The 16,383-nt window shown below is 39.0% G+C and overlaps 1 protein-coding gene across 3 annotated transcripts in view; it reads right to left on the bottom strand.

Moving 5' to 3' along the window:
• The window catches only part of LOC144018773 (leucine-rich repeat transmembrane neuronal protein 4), a 61,730-nt gene that overhangs the window by 1,435 nt on the left and 43,912 nt on the right, over positions 1-16,383 (bottom strand). The window contains exon 3 of one of the 3 annotated variants that reach the window (XM_077521312.1): positions 5,170-5,346. In XM_077521312.1, the coding sequence (XP_077377438.1) occupies positions 5,170-5,346 (177 nt within the window). Of the gene's footprint in view, positions 1-3,358; positions 5,347-16,383 lie in introns of those variants that run through there. The other 2 variants (XM_077521313.1, XM_077521314.1) reach the window with 2 other exon arrangements.

The following is a 16,383-nucleotide window of genomic DNA, read 5'->3' on the forward strand; positions in this document are numbered from 1 at the left end:
TTTCTTGTTTCGTACCAAAAAATAAATAATCATTTGTATATTCCCAATTTCAATTATTGCCAAAATAATCATGATTATTATTTTTTCCATAAACGAGCAAGCCCTACAGATGGACATTCAAAAGTTTCGAATGGTCAATTTAAATTAACCTGTAAAGATTAATAGTGCATTTCATACTGAAATGTCAACAGAAAGGAATATCTTTGACTTTTTGACAGTTGTATGTATAAAACATGATGTATGCCTCTGAAAGTCTTATGCAATATATGGATGTCTGAAAAATGCATGTAGTTTGTTGCGAATTGTTATTCTGACCCCGGTACAAGTTTGGTGGGTGCAAAAACGTGCTTTTATGAGTCTTGGAATTGCAGAGTACTCTCTTGATGACATCCTAAATTCCGCCAAAATGAGTTCATTAGATGAAATCAATGGCGCACAATGAGAAAACATTCCCTTATATTTCAGAGTGTTTACAGTGTCTGGCTCAGTTTTGACGGCTCCACTGAGGAAGAAAATAGTTTGCGTCTGCTTCCCAGAAATGTGGCAACCTTAAGGACCAATATAGATAAAATGTCAAGTGAATAAACAATACAAACAAGAATACAATCTCTCATGCGGTGACACTTTCATTTTCAGTTCAAACCTGTGACAGAAGTAAACATACGCAACAGTCCGTCAGCCTGCTTAACTCATTCACTCGCCGCCATTTTCACATTTCGCAATCCTGTTCGCTCCCGGCTGTTTTACTGGATTTTGACTGATTTTGCAAGACCCACAGAATATTGTGTTCTATTGCTATAAAAGTATGGAACCTATCAAAAGAAAGATTAAAGTCTCTTCTTTCATCAGGAAAAAAAAGTATGTTTCTATCTGTTTCCGTTTTGCAGCAATTAGCAGTAGAAGAGAGCTAAGTTTCATCAGTTTTCACAAATCTATTTAAAATTTGAAGTAAGTGAGCTTTTTTTCTGGTTGATCTCCTTTGCTCTGCTGCCACCTGCTGGCCGTTTGTGTAATAACTACCATTTCTGCAACCGTTCTTTGCAGTTGAGAGGCTGCATCAAAGCCTTCTGTATGCTCTAGCATAAAACAAAAAAATAACCCCCAAAAAACGTATAAATATGTCTTTGGGACACTTAGAACATTAAAAAAACGTATTTATACGTTATTGGGAGTAAATGAGTGAAGGGGCACGGCAGTTTATTCCTCGATATGGCGTAAAGTTCACAGCTTGACAGCCGCCGGCATCCCTTGATTACCTGTAAAAACATTTCTCAACATCACCTGGTTTAGGCAGACAGAAAAAAAAACCTCGTCGATGAGTCACACAGAAGCTGATTAAAAATGAGCTGTCTCATTTTGTGGTTAAAAGTCAGAATGGCTCCAGAAGCGCTGATTGACTGAAGTATCATGAGTCACCAGCCATTCTGCATAAATGCATTTAAGCACACAAGTCTCAATGCAGCATCTGCTGCTTCTGCCCGTCCTCAATTTCGCAGCCAACGCCATTCGGAACACTCCAAGTGAGTGCGGCGCGCAATCCATCAGTGTCGTTAAACTGTTCAAACTGCCGTGTACGGCTGAAGCTCTGGCCTCCGCGCCGCTAAATCCTCAAGCGGCATGATTCTATCATGTATCCGAACACTTTAGCCATTAGCAGATGCTGTTGGCCGGCCCATTTATGGTTTTATTTCAAGCAGCGAGACACGAGTTTGCATTTGAACATGTTTGAAAGCAGGCATGGAAATGCATTCTTTTGTATTCAAACGAAATAGCATGAGAAGATCTGAAGAGATCATGTTGTTGCTATGAGACAGATACTAAATTAATAAACTCAATGGGACGGTTCCACCCTGGAAATGCAGACTCATTCAGAGCAAAAGTTATCATTTATTGCAGGGGTGTCCAAACTTTTTCATTTGAGGGCCACATACAGAAAATCAGAAGGATACAAGGGCCACATAATGTTATGAAGAGAAATTGTGTTGAGTCCTAAAAATTGTACAAATAATTTATTTGTGCTTTTGCATATTTAGAAAAATACTACAGTATATAGACCATTTTATTTGTAATATGGCAGTTCGATTGGTTACTGCTAGATGACTTTCAAACGTCATTATTCCGGTTGATATCAAAATAAATCTACTAAAAATCACACCAAAGACAAAAACAAAGTACGTTTTTGCTATAATTATAGTTCTAGTTAGTTTTGTAAACATAAAATGTCATTTCAGTTAGTTTTTGTTTTTAAAAGCATTTTTGTTTTTATTTTATTTCGTTAACGTAATTGTTGTTTTGAATGTGTTTTTTCGTTAGTTTTAGTTAACTAAAATAACCTTTAATAGCGCCCGTATTCCGACACGCTCCCTTCTTACTTTGACCATCTCCAAACATTTTTGTTTTTATTTTATTTGAACTGAGTCAAATGCCATTTTTTAGCATATGTCGCGGGCCACTAAAAAAATGGACGGCGGGCCGCAAATGGCCCCCGGGCCGTAGTTTGGACACCTCTGATTTATTGGCACATACATTATTAAACATTGGAAATGTAAACAGAACAAAATGGAACAAGATTTTATTTTTTTTTTCCGGGGGGGGTTCTACTGTCATGACTAGGGTGCAAGGGTTACGTTGGGTCATGACCGTGTGTGGTCAAGTGTCTGTTTTGAACTGATGTAACCAGCATCTAGTTTCAAATGGTCTTAAGGTATGTGATGTCAGCAATCTTTAATCTCTTTATCTGGTCAACAGCCAATCAGATAATTCCATGTCAGTCCTGTTACCCCACGTCTATCGATCCATCTTCTTAACCGCTTGCTCCTCACCAGGGTCGCAGGGGTGCTGGAGCCTATCCCAGCTGGCTATGGGCAGTAGGCGGGGTACACCCTGAACTGGTTGCCAACCAATCGCAGGGCGCACCGAGACGAACAACCATCCACACTCACAAGCACACCTAGGGACAATTCGGAGCGTCCAATTCACCTGCCATGCATGTCTTTGGAATGTGGGAGGAGACGGGAGTACCCGAACAAGACCCACGCGGGCACGGGGAGAACATGCAAACTCCACCCAGGAAGGCCGAAGCCTGGACTCGATCTTGCGTCCTCAGTACTGGGAGGCGGACGTGCTATCCGTCCACAGTCAAAATGTCTCTTTATTGTGTCTCCTCAGACCGTGCAGGCGTACCTAATGCTGCGGCCCACAAGAGTGTCTTTACCTCACGTCAACTTTGGAAGCAGAACGGGTGCCCTTTAAATGTTCAGCGCTGCTCTTTAGTCTCAATCATCTCAGCGACAGTCCAAATAAGAAAAGCCCCGTTTGAGTGAAGGTCACCGATCGTAATGAACAACGCGAAAGCCGATGATTGACCACAGTTTATTTTTCCATATAATATGTTAACATCCTGTAAAAAGTTCACGCACGTAAAGATATGTGAGCACACCATAAGAACACATCTGGGCGGGAAAAAATAAATAAACATTTGATACAGGAATGCATTAAACGGGTGATGAAAAGCTGGCTCAATATGAGTGTTCAAGTGAGACAAGTTCTGTACTTGCTGCTTCATTTTTTTCCCGATGCGTACGTCTGCGCAGTTAATGATAATGCGATGGACTTCACAAATCATGAAGAAAATCAAAAGTCCGTACACGATTGGTATTTTCTCTGGCACAGTGTTGTGGCTGTACATGTCGCACTTTTTTGTTTCTGCTCGTTTACTTCGATTTTCATTCGATTGGTTAGTTCAGTGCAAATGAAAATTGTACAGGGACATCTGACTGGCAAAAATAATGATTAGGGATGGGCGAGTACCGACACCGGGTATCGGTATGGGGCCGATACCAGCCTTTTTTTCAAGTACTCGAGTACTGGTGACGCAGACGAATACAAGCGAGCGATGGCAGACGTTAAGTGAGTCCTCCTTGCCTGTAAGTGGCGCTAGCTTGCAGCAGTTTTTCACCAAAACTTCACCGGTTTGGAAATACTTCAAAATTGTGAATCTAAAACTAAAAGAGCATTTTGTGTTTTATTTTGAGCGTTAAGACTATTGAAGAGTGACTGTGCTGATTTTTTTTTTTTTTGTGTCAAAATTAACTCATTCACTCGCCGCCATTTTCACATTTCGCAATCCCGTTCGCTCCCGGCTGTTTTACTGGATTTTGACTGATTTTGCAAGGCCCACAGAATATTGTGTTCGATTGCTATAAAAGCATGGAACCTATCAAAAGAAAGATTAAAGTCTCTTCTTTCATCAGGAAAAAAAAGTATGTTTCTATCTGTTTCCGTTTTGCAGCAATTAGCATTAGAAGAGAGCTAAGTTTCATCAGTTTTCACAAATCTATTTAAAATTTGAAGTAATTGAGCTTTTTTTTCAACATGGGCCTGGTTGATCTCCTTTGCTCTGCTGCCACCTACTGGCCGTTTGTGTAATAACTACCATTTCTGCAACCGTTCTTTGCAGTTGAGAGGCTGCATCAAAGCCTTCTGTATGCTCTAGCATTAACAAAAAAAACAAACAAACAAAAAAAAACGTATAAATACGTCTTTGGGACACTTAGAACATTAGAAAAAATGTATTTACACGTTATTGGGAGCAAATGAGTTAAAGGAAATATATTTGTTTAAAATATCTTTTAGTGATTTTTTTTTTTGTATTTGTCTGGTATCGGCAGTTAGTATCGGTGAGTACTGAGGGTCTGAGTATCGGTATCGGTATGAAAAAAAAAGTGGTATCGAACATCCCTAATAATGCTAATAATATCTGAACAAAAAATAAAGCAGCAGAAAACTTCCTGCTCCGTTGATAGCCATTTTCCATGTGATTATTTTACCTGACACAGCAAGAGGTACCCAGACGAGGAGAAGTGACAAAAATACAGAATGGTTAAGAGGATTAACAAATCGTTGCCGTGTTACCTCTTAATACTCCTCAACGAGCAGAGCGGAACATTGAAAGTCAAGCTGCTGTTCAGCCTCCTTGGCTAATTGAGGATATTTGAGGGTTCCAGGGGTCAGAAGCTCATCAATCAGTACCATTTGCACCTTCATACCGGATTTCCACCGAGAAATATTTCACCCTCATTACCCGGAATCCTTCGACAGACGATTGACCGTCTCTGCCGACTTCAACAAAAGTCTGTTGGCCGATTTTTAATAGTGTGCGCTGCTCACCGGCGGAGGGAATCGGTACGGGGGGAGGACGGCCAGCGGGCCCCGCTGGTACCCGCTCGGCCCCGGACCCCCCGTCTCCTGAATGTTGGGCTCCAGGTTGACGTGCAGGTGAGCGTGGCAGTAGTCCAGCACAGACGGCTCACAACCGTACGTCAGCGCTCGCAAGTGCAGCGGAATCTAGAAGAGCGGAGAAAAGCGCACAAAAGAGAGAGAGAGAGAGAAAGCGAACGCGTGAGCTCTGGAAAAAATCAGCCGGAAAAGCCTCCGTTTCAACATTTGATCCGCTCCAAGAATATTTGAAATTGGCTCGGTTCGCTCGTGGCAACTGCGCCGGCGTTGGCTGGCGATACGGAGCACGCCCCGAGACCTGAAATATGTGCCGCTCAAACGCCAACTTTCAACTCGGATGATTTCTATGCAAGATGAAAGACTTTCTGCCCTCTTTTAAATGGAATCACGGCTCCATTTAGAAGAGAGTGCTTATTATATTGCCACTTAGTTGATTCCTGTATTTCGGTTTTACCTGCAAGTGAGGTCAGACTCGTATCAACTGAATGGCACGTTCGATCTAACGTGTCTGCAGATGTAATGCATAATAAGGAATAGGGGTGTCAATTGCCTAGTATCTGACGATTCGATCCGTATCACGATTCGATTCGATACCGATTAATCGGTTGTTGAGATTTTTTTTTTTACTCAAATTTAGAAAATACTTAACCAGTAAACTTGTACATGTACACTGTAAGATTTGTATGAAAATGTATTATTTATTGATCTGTCTTATAACTGTGAGTCACTATATTTATTTAACAAACAGGTTGTAACCTTTTTCATGTTTGAACAGCGTTGAAATAAAATATTAAGGCTTAATGTTCCATTAATGTTAGACGTTTTGTTGAATATTTTTTCATCAAAAATGGATGTTAAAAAATCGATTCGGCTGCCTATTGAATCGATTCGAGAATTGCGTGCTGTCGTATCGCGTTATATTGCCGAATCGATTTTTTTTTAACACCCCTAATAAGGAATATAGTATCATATTCTCTGCAAGTCTTAGGCTGCCACTCGCGTTGTTGTTTTTCTCATTTTGAGCAATCGATGCCCCCAAATGCACATTATTGTGAAATATGTTGTTCATTGTTTTGGCCTAATATTCAATTTTGCCTTGTCTTTTTTTCCCCCCAGTAGATAATAATGTACATTTTACTTTTTCATGAATTGTCTTATGATCCTTCGGTAGGGAGAGCAGGGATTGTTGTCACACGGGTACGTTGTCACATTGCAACTAAGAAGTGGAATATTGGTCTTTTATTTTAGCCAGAGAAATAATGATATGTTCTTAAAGCATTGCTGTAACAACATCTAATGACTTTTTTTTTCCCCCCACAGTTGTGCATATAAATAATTCATTTCATAGCAGAGCACTTTTTTGTACGGCATATAAGGCACATCACACACTCGACAAGACAAAGTACATCACAGAATGACGCACAAAACCAAAACAAAATGATCATCAGAAAATGAGAACAATCACAGACACGCACAATCACGGATCATATCATTTTCAAGTCTGCCACTCACTTATTATTAAATAGCAGCGTTTCCTTTCACCGAGACTGATGAATGACGACATCCACGATGTTGTTTGTACTTTGTTCCAGAATGATGCTCGTACAAGTCCCGAGAGGCTTTTCAAAAGCGCCCTCATTGAAAAAAAACGTGCGCAGTGACATTTATTATTAAATATTCCGTCTCGGGTTATTTGCTGAAACCACAAAGGGGTTGAGTTCAAACTCATTTGATTGGCCATTCCGTCTGTATCTGGTGTTGGTCGAGATTCACAACGCCGTCAGCAGTCCAATCTGGCTTTGTTTGTTCGCTGCTTAAATTGGAAGATTAGTCGGCGGCACCTTTTTTTGTCTACGTCTGAACTTTGCCCACTTCCTTTCCGAGAACGAATGAAAAGTAAACACACAGATGTAAAATAAGGTAAGTCTCCGCGGCGCGTCTTTATCCGGGCTTCCTTTTTGTACAAATGGTTGAGGAAGAGGACATTGTGGGCTTGTTTTGTCCAATTAATGGAAGCGTAAAAGTCCAGGCTGTAAGTGGGTGAAGTCGATAGAAAATGTGTTTGCTCGGAGCAATCTCGCTCTCCCGCTCGCTCTACAACTGAAGCAGGCGACGCACTTCGAACTTTTATCTCCTCGACGTTTAGCTTCCACATTGCGAGCGAATCGCGGCTGGAATCCAAAGCAGCCATAAAATAACCTGAGCTGCTGTTACTGAGACAATAAACATTTTTGTTTTTGTTTCTTTGCCTATCACTGTTAAACTCAAAGGACCTGTACCCATCTGTAAATACATGAATAAATGGCTGAATCATAAAACGCTCGGAATAGTCCAGACAACACAAAAAAGACAAATCGTATGCTTGTGCACTTTCAAACAGAAATGCAAACCCAATTTGTTGCGCCATTATATATATATGGATGGGTACCATTTAAAGTTGTTTTTTTTTGTTTGTTTTCTTTTAAATCAGGGATGCACGATAATGCAATTTTCAACCGATACCGATTAAAGCAATCATTGAGAAAGTGCCGATGTCGATAACCGATAAGTGAGCCGATGACAGTTTGCAAATTAACTTGAACACAGCTGAAATCAAATTGCTCGATAATTGCCAATGATTATCGGCAAATATCTTTATGATCTTTTTGTTTTTTTTTGTTTTTTTTTGAATGTTGCTTTTGGGAACTTGCTGATTTTACGTTTTTTGAGAATGCCCAAGTATTTATTTATTTATTTATTTATTTATTTATTTATTTATTTTGAATGTTGTTTTTGGGAACTTGCTGATTTTACGTTTTTTGAGAATGCCCAAGTATTTATTTATTTATTTATTTATTTATTTATTTGAATGTTGTTTTTGGGAACTTGCTGATTTTACGTTTTTTGAGAATGCCCTTTTTATTTATTTATTTATTTATTTATTTATTTATTTATTTATTAATGTTTTTGGGAACTTGCTGATTTTACATTTTTTGAGAATGCCCAAATAAATGTTATTTATTTATTTATTTTTTTAAGCATGTTTGCCTCGCCTTGGGTGCACTAAATCTAGACATAAATAAAATAAAAAAAATCATAATAAATGACAACGTCCCTTTAAAATGACATGAAATTGATGACTATTTTGTATTGTAATTTCTGGCTCCTGATCATAAAACAGCCACAAGAGTGTGGCCGATACTGGTGTCATTGACTTGAAAATGTTGTGTCCGTTATGGCCACCCCAATGTCACCGCCCAGAGGGGAAAAAAAAAGTTGAGGGTTCGCACAGACGCCAGGAACGGAAGAAGCGGCAGCAGCAGAGCCGCCAAATGTTATTAGCGTGCGAGTGTACTCTATATTCAACCACCTCTTGACACTTGATTTCTTAGAGCACCTCTAAACTGCGGAACATGCCCAATTCGCACTTTACTGTTCGCATCTTTGCCTGATCCCTTTGCACTCTGTCTGACTGCGTGCTCAATATTCCAGGCTCTTCTGTTGAAGCCCAAACTTGTAAATCAACTTGAGTGCGGACGTTTGCCAAATAAGGGCAGATAAATGCGCTGCATAGAAATCACTGATTGACTTTCAAAATGCCTCACGAGTATTAAACATTCAATTGACTTTTGTAGTAGTTGAAAATCTGTTGACAACTAGGGCATATTTTCATTTCCTATATCTTTTAGAAATGGCTGTTTTTGTTTCATTTTCTGCCATTGTTACCTGACGATTCGATTCAATCCCGATTAATCCCGATACGGATTTATACGTCGATTGTTGCGATTTTTTTTTTTTTACTCAAATTTAGAAAATACTAATCAGTAATCTTTACACTGTAAGATTTGTATGAACATGTATTATTGATCTGAAACTTCAGCCTTATAACTGTGAGCCACTGTATTGAACAGACAGTTTCATATTTGAACAGCATTGAAATAAAATATTAAGGCTTAATGTATCATTATTAGAACATTTTTCCATGCTTAAGGTGTGAAAGTTAGACTTTCTGTTTAATATTTTTCCATCAAAAATGGATATTTAAAAATCGATTCTGCCACCTATTGAATCGATTCGAGAATTGCGTCCTGTAATATCGCGATATATCGCCGAATGGATTTTTTTTAACACTCCTAATGTCAAGATATTTTTCCGCCCTGCGATTGGCTGGCAACCAGTCCAGGGTGTCCCCCCCGCCTACTGCCCAAAGCCAGCTGGGATAGGCTCCAGCACCCCCCACGACCCTTGTGAGGAATAAGCGGTCAAGAAAATTTATTTCCACCTTTTCATTAGGGATGTAATGATATCCAAACATCACGATACAATATCACGATATCAAGGTCGCGATACGATAATTATCACGATATTGTGGGGAGGTTGGCGATACAAAAAAAAAAAAAGGTCACGATATTGTAAAAAAAAAAAAAAAAGATTTCATACTAAAGTAAACAAAGCACAATATTGTGCTTTTGTACATTACAGCAATGAAAAATATAAAAATATCATATATACAAAATATAGAAATATAATATATATCGAGGCACTTACTTGCTAATGCAAGCTCACATTGAGTTCCTCCCCATATTGACTCACAAGCATATTATGTTCCCCTTCCTTCATTTGGATTTTAAACATAGAAGGGCCAAAACATGCCTTGTGAAAATTAAACTGCACTGAAGAACTATCCACCAGAGGGTGCTAGAAGTGCACAAATGGAAATCAACATATACTGTGGCAGTTTTAATATCGCGAAATCCCAATATTGCCGCCGGTATCGTTCATATCCCTACTTTTCATATAGGATTTAGTCTAATTAAGATTGGATTGATAAAATCAGAACCAGATTTGTATGTAAAAGCAAACAAGGACGACAAAACAATGACCAACAGAGGGAGACTGAACAGGAAGCCTGGCGGTTTGCTAGTTAGGGACCCTGAGTTTCTTCGATGGGAAAAAAAAAAGGAAACATAAGAAAGGCTGTTTTATACTGTATGCACTCACATTTCTAAATGACGTTATTCACACTTCCTATAAGACGTTCTGAAGATGAACAAAAGTGTTCCTATCCGCAACCCTCTTGTGCATCTTTAGTGCAAGTCGAATAAAAGGTTTTTTGGCCGAGAATGCGCATTTAGCTTTTAATTAGGAATATCGGGGCCTGTTGGCTGTTATATGGGAGGAGCTTTCCGAGACGTGAGTCATTCGCTTCCACATTGGACGTCCGCCAACGGTTGCATGGGGCGCTTAAAGGATGCGTGCATTCAATTTTGCCTCAAGCATCATCGGCATCTCCACAACACCGCTGAGGCCAGTGAATGTTTACAGCACACGCACATATGGAATGACATCAAATCTCTTCATTGCGATAGCTACGGTATCAAATCTTAACTCATTCACTCCCAAAAACGTATTTCTACGTTTTTTTTTTTAGGTTTTTGTATGCTAGAGTTTTTGTATGAAGGCTTTGATGCAGTTTCTGACCTGAAGTGGTCGCTTAAAGCGATGGTAGTTATTACAAAAAAAAAAAAACAAAAAAAAAACGGCCAGCATTTATTTACTTATAAACTTAACATGGCACGTTTCTTAACTCATTTGCTCCCAATAACGTATAAATGCGTTTATTTTTTTAATGTTCTACCTGTCCCAAAGGCGTATTTATACGTTTTTTTTTATGCTAGAGCATAGAGAAGGCTTTGATGCAGCCTCTCAACTGCAAAGAACGGTTGCAGAAATGGTAGTTATTACACAAACGGCCAGCAGGTGGCAGCAGAGCAAAGGAGATCAACCAGGGCCATGTCGAAAAAAAAAAAAAAGCTAAATTACTTACAATTTTGAATAGATTTGTGAAAACTGATGAAACTTAGCTAATTCTAATGCTAATTGCTACAAAACATAAAAACAAATAAAAAAAATATACCATACTCTTTTTTTTTTTTTTTTTTTTTTTTTTTTCCCTGATGATAGAAGAGACAAATTTTTCTAATTTCTATTGGTAGGTTGCATGTTTTTATAGCAATAGAGCATGAAAATGGCTGGGAGTGAATGAGTTAATAACGCATTTTATAGTGAGCCGCTGGCTACTGGCCAAAGTAATAAAACAGACATCAGAAGCATCTCTCTTTTTTTTTTATTTTTATTTTTTTTAAGAGCTACAGCCAAAAATCTTTTTACAGGTGCTGTTATATACATTCAGACTGTAAAATGTCATTATATCACCTTCACATTTTATGACGCATGTCTTTTTTTCGCCCCCGCGCCGAGTTTTTTTCTGCATGGCCCTCAGTAAAGTGACTCATTGTGTATTCTAATTCCCTAAAGGTGAAAAGTTGTCAGAAATCTCAATTATTTTTATTTTTTTTTCTAACACCTTGTAAAGACGATTTTGGTACATCTTGTTTTTGCTCAAATCTATCTCCACATTGATGGTGGGAGTTAAAGCTTTCACACAAGCGAGCATGAAGATCACTTCCCCTCATTATTCGCCATCCCGACTCACCCCCGCAGGCACTTGCTACCGACAGCGACATCGAGCGTCGCATGAGGCTTACAAGTCATCAATTCCACCGACGAATGTCGCCTGCTCGTAAGGATGAGTTCCAATTTCAGAGCGGTTTTGGTACATGCAAAAGTTCATCTTCGTAAAAACACTATGGGCTTGATTTACTAAAAAATGTGCGCATGCATGCAAAAACGGGCGCCAATTTTGACGTTTGCTCATGCAAACAGACTTACAAGCCGGTTCCGATTGCGTCTGCAAAACACGCAAGTTTTTGAAAATGAACGTTGATTCGGGCTGCCACAAACGACTATTTTGCTAATCGGATCGTCAGCCTCCTTAAATAATTGCCCAAAGTCTTTTTTTTTTTTTTGTTTCCTCAGAAAACCCCCAAAACTGAAACACATTCTGATTATGTGTTCATTTTCATTTCAGGGATATAATTATATATACATAAAATAATAAACTATCTGTTTAACTAAGGATGTAGCCAATTTTAGCAAAGGTGGCCAGCATTTTTTTTTAATTATTATTTTGACGACTTAGGCCAATATTTTTAACTCATTTGCTCCCAAAAACGTATAAATACGTTCTAGTTTAAATATTACCATGCTCCCAAAGACGTATTTATACGTTTTTTTGTTTTTTTTTTGTTTTTGTTTTTATGCCAGAGCATAAGAAAGCCCCTGAACTGAAGAGGATGCTTGAAGCAATGGTAGTTATTACAAAAACGGCCAGTAGGTGGCAGCAGAGTATAAGAGATCAACGAGGGCCACGTTTTGCCCCATTGTTTTAAACAGATTTGTGACCAGATTTGTGAATAATGATGAAACGATATTCTAATGCAAATTGTTGCAAAACAGAAACAGAAGAGACTCTAATCTTTCTTTTGGTAGGTTCCATGTTTTTATAGCAATAGAACACAATATTCTGTGGGCCTTGCAAAATCAGTCAAAATCCAGTAAAACAGCCGGGAGCGAAGGGGGTCGCTTCAGTAAAAATGACTGCTGGGAGTGAATGAGTTAAGGGGCTGACGAGCAAGCAGCAACTCTTATATAACCATCATTAGCATTTAGCTTGAATTTGTTAAGATAGACAAGTTAGTAATAAAGATGGCGATAGGTGAAAGGTAACAGACTAACAGTACATTCAATTTTTATTCAAGTGCAGTTGGTACAAGAATTCCTTGTGCAATCCAAAACAAAAGACAATTATTTTTGTAAATTTATTTCACTGACTTTAATATTTCCTATGTACTTCCATCTTCTTTCTAAAGCATTTGTCAAAATAACCATAATCCCACAGATGTGGGGATTTATCATCTCCTAATGCTGCTCATCCTGTTTTCTGCTCATCAATGTTAGCAATGCACGCTGACATTTCCTTTTATTTACTGGATGGAGCATATATATATGAACCAACACTGTGCTTTTTTTCCCTGTTGAATGTAGATAGAAATAATCCTGACGTGGTGCCAAAAACGATTGATGTACAGTATAGATGAATTCACACCGCATACCATACAGTGTTTTGGTTATCATGCATGTGATTAACTGTGTATTTGTGGTTGTTTTGTCTCTGTGACACCTCCGGCTGGGACACTCGTGCACAATGCGGCGAAACGCGCATCTAACGAATCTGTTTGTATTTGTATATATCGACATATATTTCTCTGGTTTAAACATTTTCGAATTGTACAATAACAAAATTCGCTTGCATAATTATTGTTGACTTGGAATGGTGCAGTATGTGATATTTTAATCACAAACACAAACAAGTGATTTTGTGGTTTGATTTGTTTTTAGAAGAGAGAAACGTCACGAATGTTTGGCTGAGCGAGTCGGCTGTCAATCGCGAACATGCATTGTGGGCACGAAATGACGCGAAATGACGCCGTCCTCGCTTTATGACAAGAAAAATAAATCTGCTGCATTGGATTTTCCCCTGGGGATGGGAAACCTACAGTAATCCAATTTGGTCATATGCCAGACACAGTTATCACATGCACAAATGTATAAAACCGTCTTACATAAAAACGAGTAAATGATTTTTGTGTGTGTTTTCAACAAAATTAGAACGAAAAAAAAGTACAGCGTAGGACTTATCGCGTGTTTGATTCTTTTGGCAGCAGACTTCTGTTTTTATTGACTTTTATCATGCAGGAACTAAAATGAATCATGAAAAGTGTCAGTTCTTGTCGACTATAATCACAATTTACACTTACTGGCCTAAACGTCAAATCAGATCCTACAAGAAAAAAAAAAAAAAAAAAAAAAAAAAAAAAAAAGTAACCTTATTTTCCGCACTATAAGGCGCACCTGCAATGAATGACATATTTTCAAACTTTTTCCATCTATAAGGTGCTACAGTAGAGGCTGGGGTTACGTTATGCATCCATTAGATGGTGCTGCGCTAAAGGGAATGTCAACAAAACAGTCAGATAGGTCAGTCAAACTTTATGAATAGATTACAAAGCAGCTTTCTGACAACTCCAAAATGAATAAACAGCTGTTTTATTATTTTTTCTCTGAGGTAAAGTATTAGTATTAGCTAGCGATCCAAGATGGCAGGATCGTCTGCGCATGCGCGTCACCGATCACCGATAGCGTCTTGACAACGAGACCTGCCGCGGCTCAATATTGATCCACATATAAGGCGCACTGGATTATAAGGCGCATGGTCAGCTTTTGAAAAAATTCAAGGCTTTTAGGTGCGCCTTATATTGAGGAAAATACGGTAATTAAATAAAAATGACTGAAAACAAAACTAAAATGAAGCTTTTTCAGTACAATGAAAACTAACAAACGTGCTCTGAACACTTATTGAATAAAAAACAAAATGAAATAAAAAATGAAACTAAACTGCACCGCACAACGTGGCCCACAGGACTCAACAGTCCCTCCTCCCTCCGAGAAATTGAATAAGCGTTCAGGAATAACACGTCATAGAAAGCGACTAAAAATAAATTAGGATACGGACGGCCATCTTACAGTACTTTTTAATACATTGCGCAAGGCCAAACCGTTTCATTGATCAGTCTCGGTTCTTCCACACGGAGGTAAACGTGTCAAGTGAGAGATAATGCAGCGAGCACGCAAGCGTTACCAAGGTTAGACTGACAGACTCGTGCTTAATGATAAAACAGTAGCTACAGTAAGATCACCTTCGTTCAGATTGAATGCTGATTGTTTACCCGCTTGACTGCTTTCGGAAAAAAGGCATTATTATTTGGTTTGGCAGGCAAGACATCACACTAGTTTCTGCGCGCTACTTGAGTTGGCGCAAATATTTTAACAAAGACGCTCGGTGCCATTCTGAGAGGTGATCTCTTTCAACTGGTTTCTCATTACAACTTTGGCACTGCATCAAATCATCTGCCTTTACAACGGTAATACTGTTCAGTATCGATCGAAGTTTTGACTTGATATTTGCTAATTACGGCGGTTGTTTAGTCTCAGCTCGTGTTGGTCAGCATATTCAAATTAAGTAGAGAAATAATCCTCATTTACATCTTTATGAGGGACCGCGACGATGCCGCTGCCACGATCGCCGACACCCCATTACTAGCGATGTAACGATATCCCAAAGACGTATTTATACGTTTTTTTGTTTTGTTTTTTTATGCTAGAGCATACAGAAGGCTTTGATGCAGCCTCTCAACTGCAAAGAATGCCAACAGTTGCAGAAATGGTAGTTATTACACAAACGGCCAGCAGGTGGCAGCAGAGCAAAGGAGATCAACCAGGGCCATGTAGAAAAAAAGCAAAATTACTTACAATTTTAAATAGATTTGCTAAAACTGATGAAACTTAGCTCTTCTAATGCTAATTGCTGCAAAATGGAAACAGATAGAAACATACTTTTTTCCTGATGAAAGAAGAGACTTTAATCTTTCTTTTGCTTTTATAGCAATTGAACACAATATTCTGTGGGCCTTGTAAAATCAGTCAAAATCCAGTAAAACAGTCGGGAGCGAACGGGATTGCGAAATGTGAAAATGGCGGCGAGCGAATGAGTTAACAGAGTCAGCGCTGTAACGAGCATACGAGTTTACGAGTTGGCTGACACGGGCACCGGTTCACTCATGACGAATGTAAATGAAAAAAAGATGGCTGATTCCGATTTTTTTTGTTCTGGTTAACGCAATGAGTCTTGAGAAGACGTAAGTCCATTTTTCAAAATAAATACCTGACAAATCAGCTGCATGTACTTGAAATCGTGTTTTTATTTGCTCTTTTCTCCGCGACCTGGTCGCAACTGATCAACGGCGCACGACCGGGCCGCAGACCTGCGGTTGGGGACCCGTGCAAAAAAAAATAAAAAAAAAAAAAATGCTCTACTTAACCTTGAACTAAAATTCCCAACATGAGTCAAATGAAATCATTTTGTTCCACGTGGGAGCAATGGACAGCGCCGTGAGAGCAAAACAGCCATAACCGGCCCATAAAATTACAAAAACGCGGAGCCATAAATACTGACGGCATTCATTGGGAGTCTAGACACCAAAACAAAGACAGGTTCATATTCGCTCTCTTTCTCGTTCTGGTCCGATCAAATCCTTGGAGGACGATCTGCCTGCCAAACAAATTAATACCAGGGATGATTTGCAGATTGCGCTGATTTAGTTTGAGCAAGTATTTTAATAAAGACTGCAAGCGATCGAATACACG

The sequence above is a fragment of the Festucalex cinctus genome, chromosome 5 (assembly GCF_051991245.1).
Source record: "Festucalex cinctus isolate MCC-2025b chromosome 5, RoL_Fcin_1.0, whole genome shotgun sequence".
NCBI lineage: Eukaryota > Metazoa > Chordata > Actinopteri > Syngnathiformes > Syngnathidae > Festucalex > Festucalex cinctus.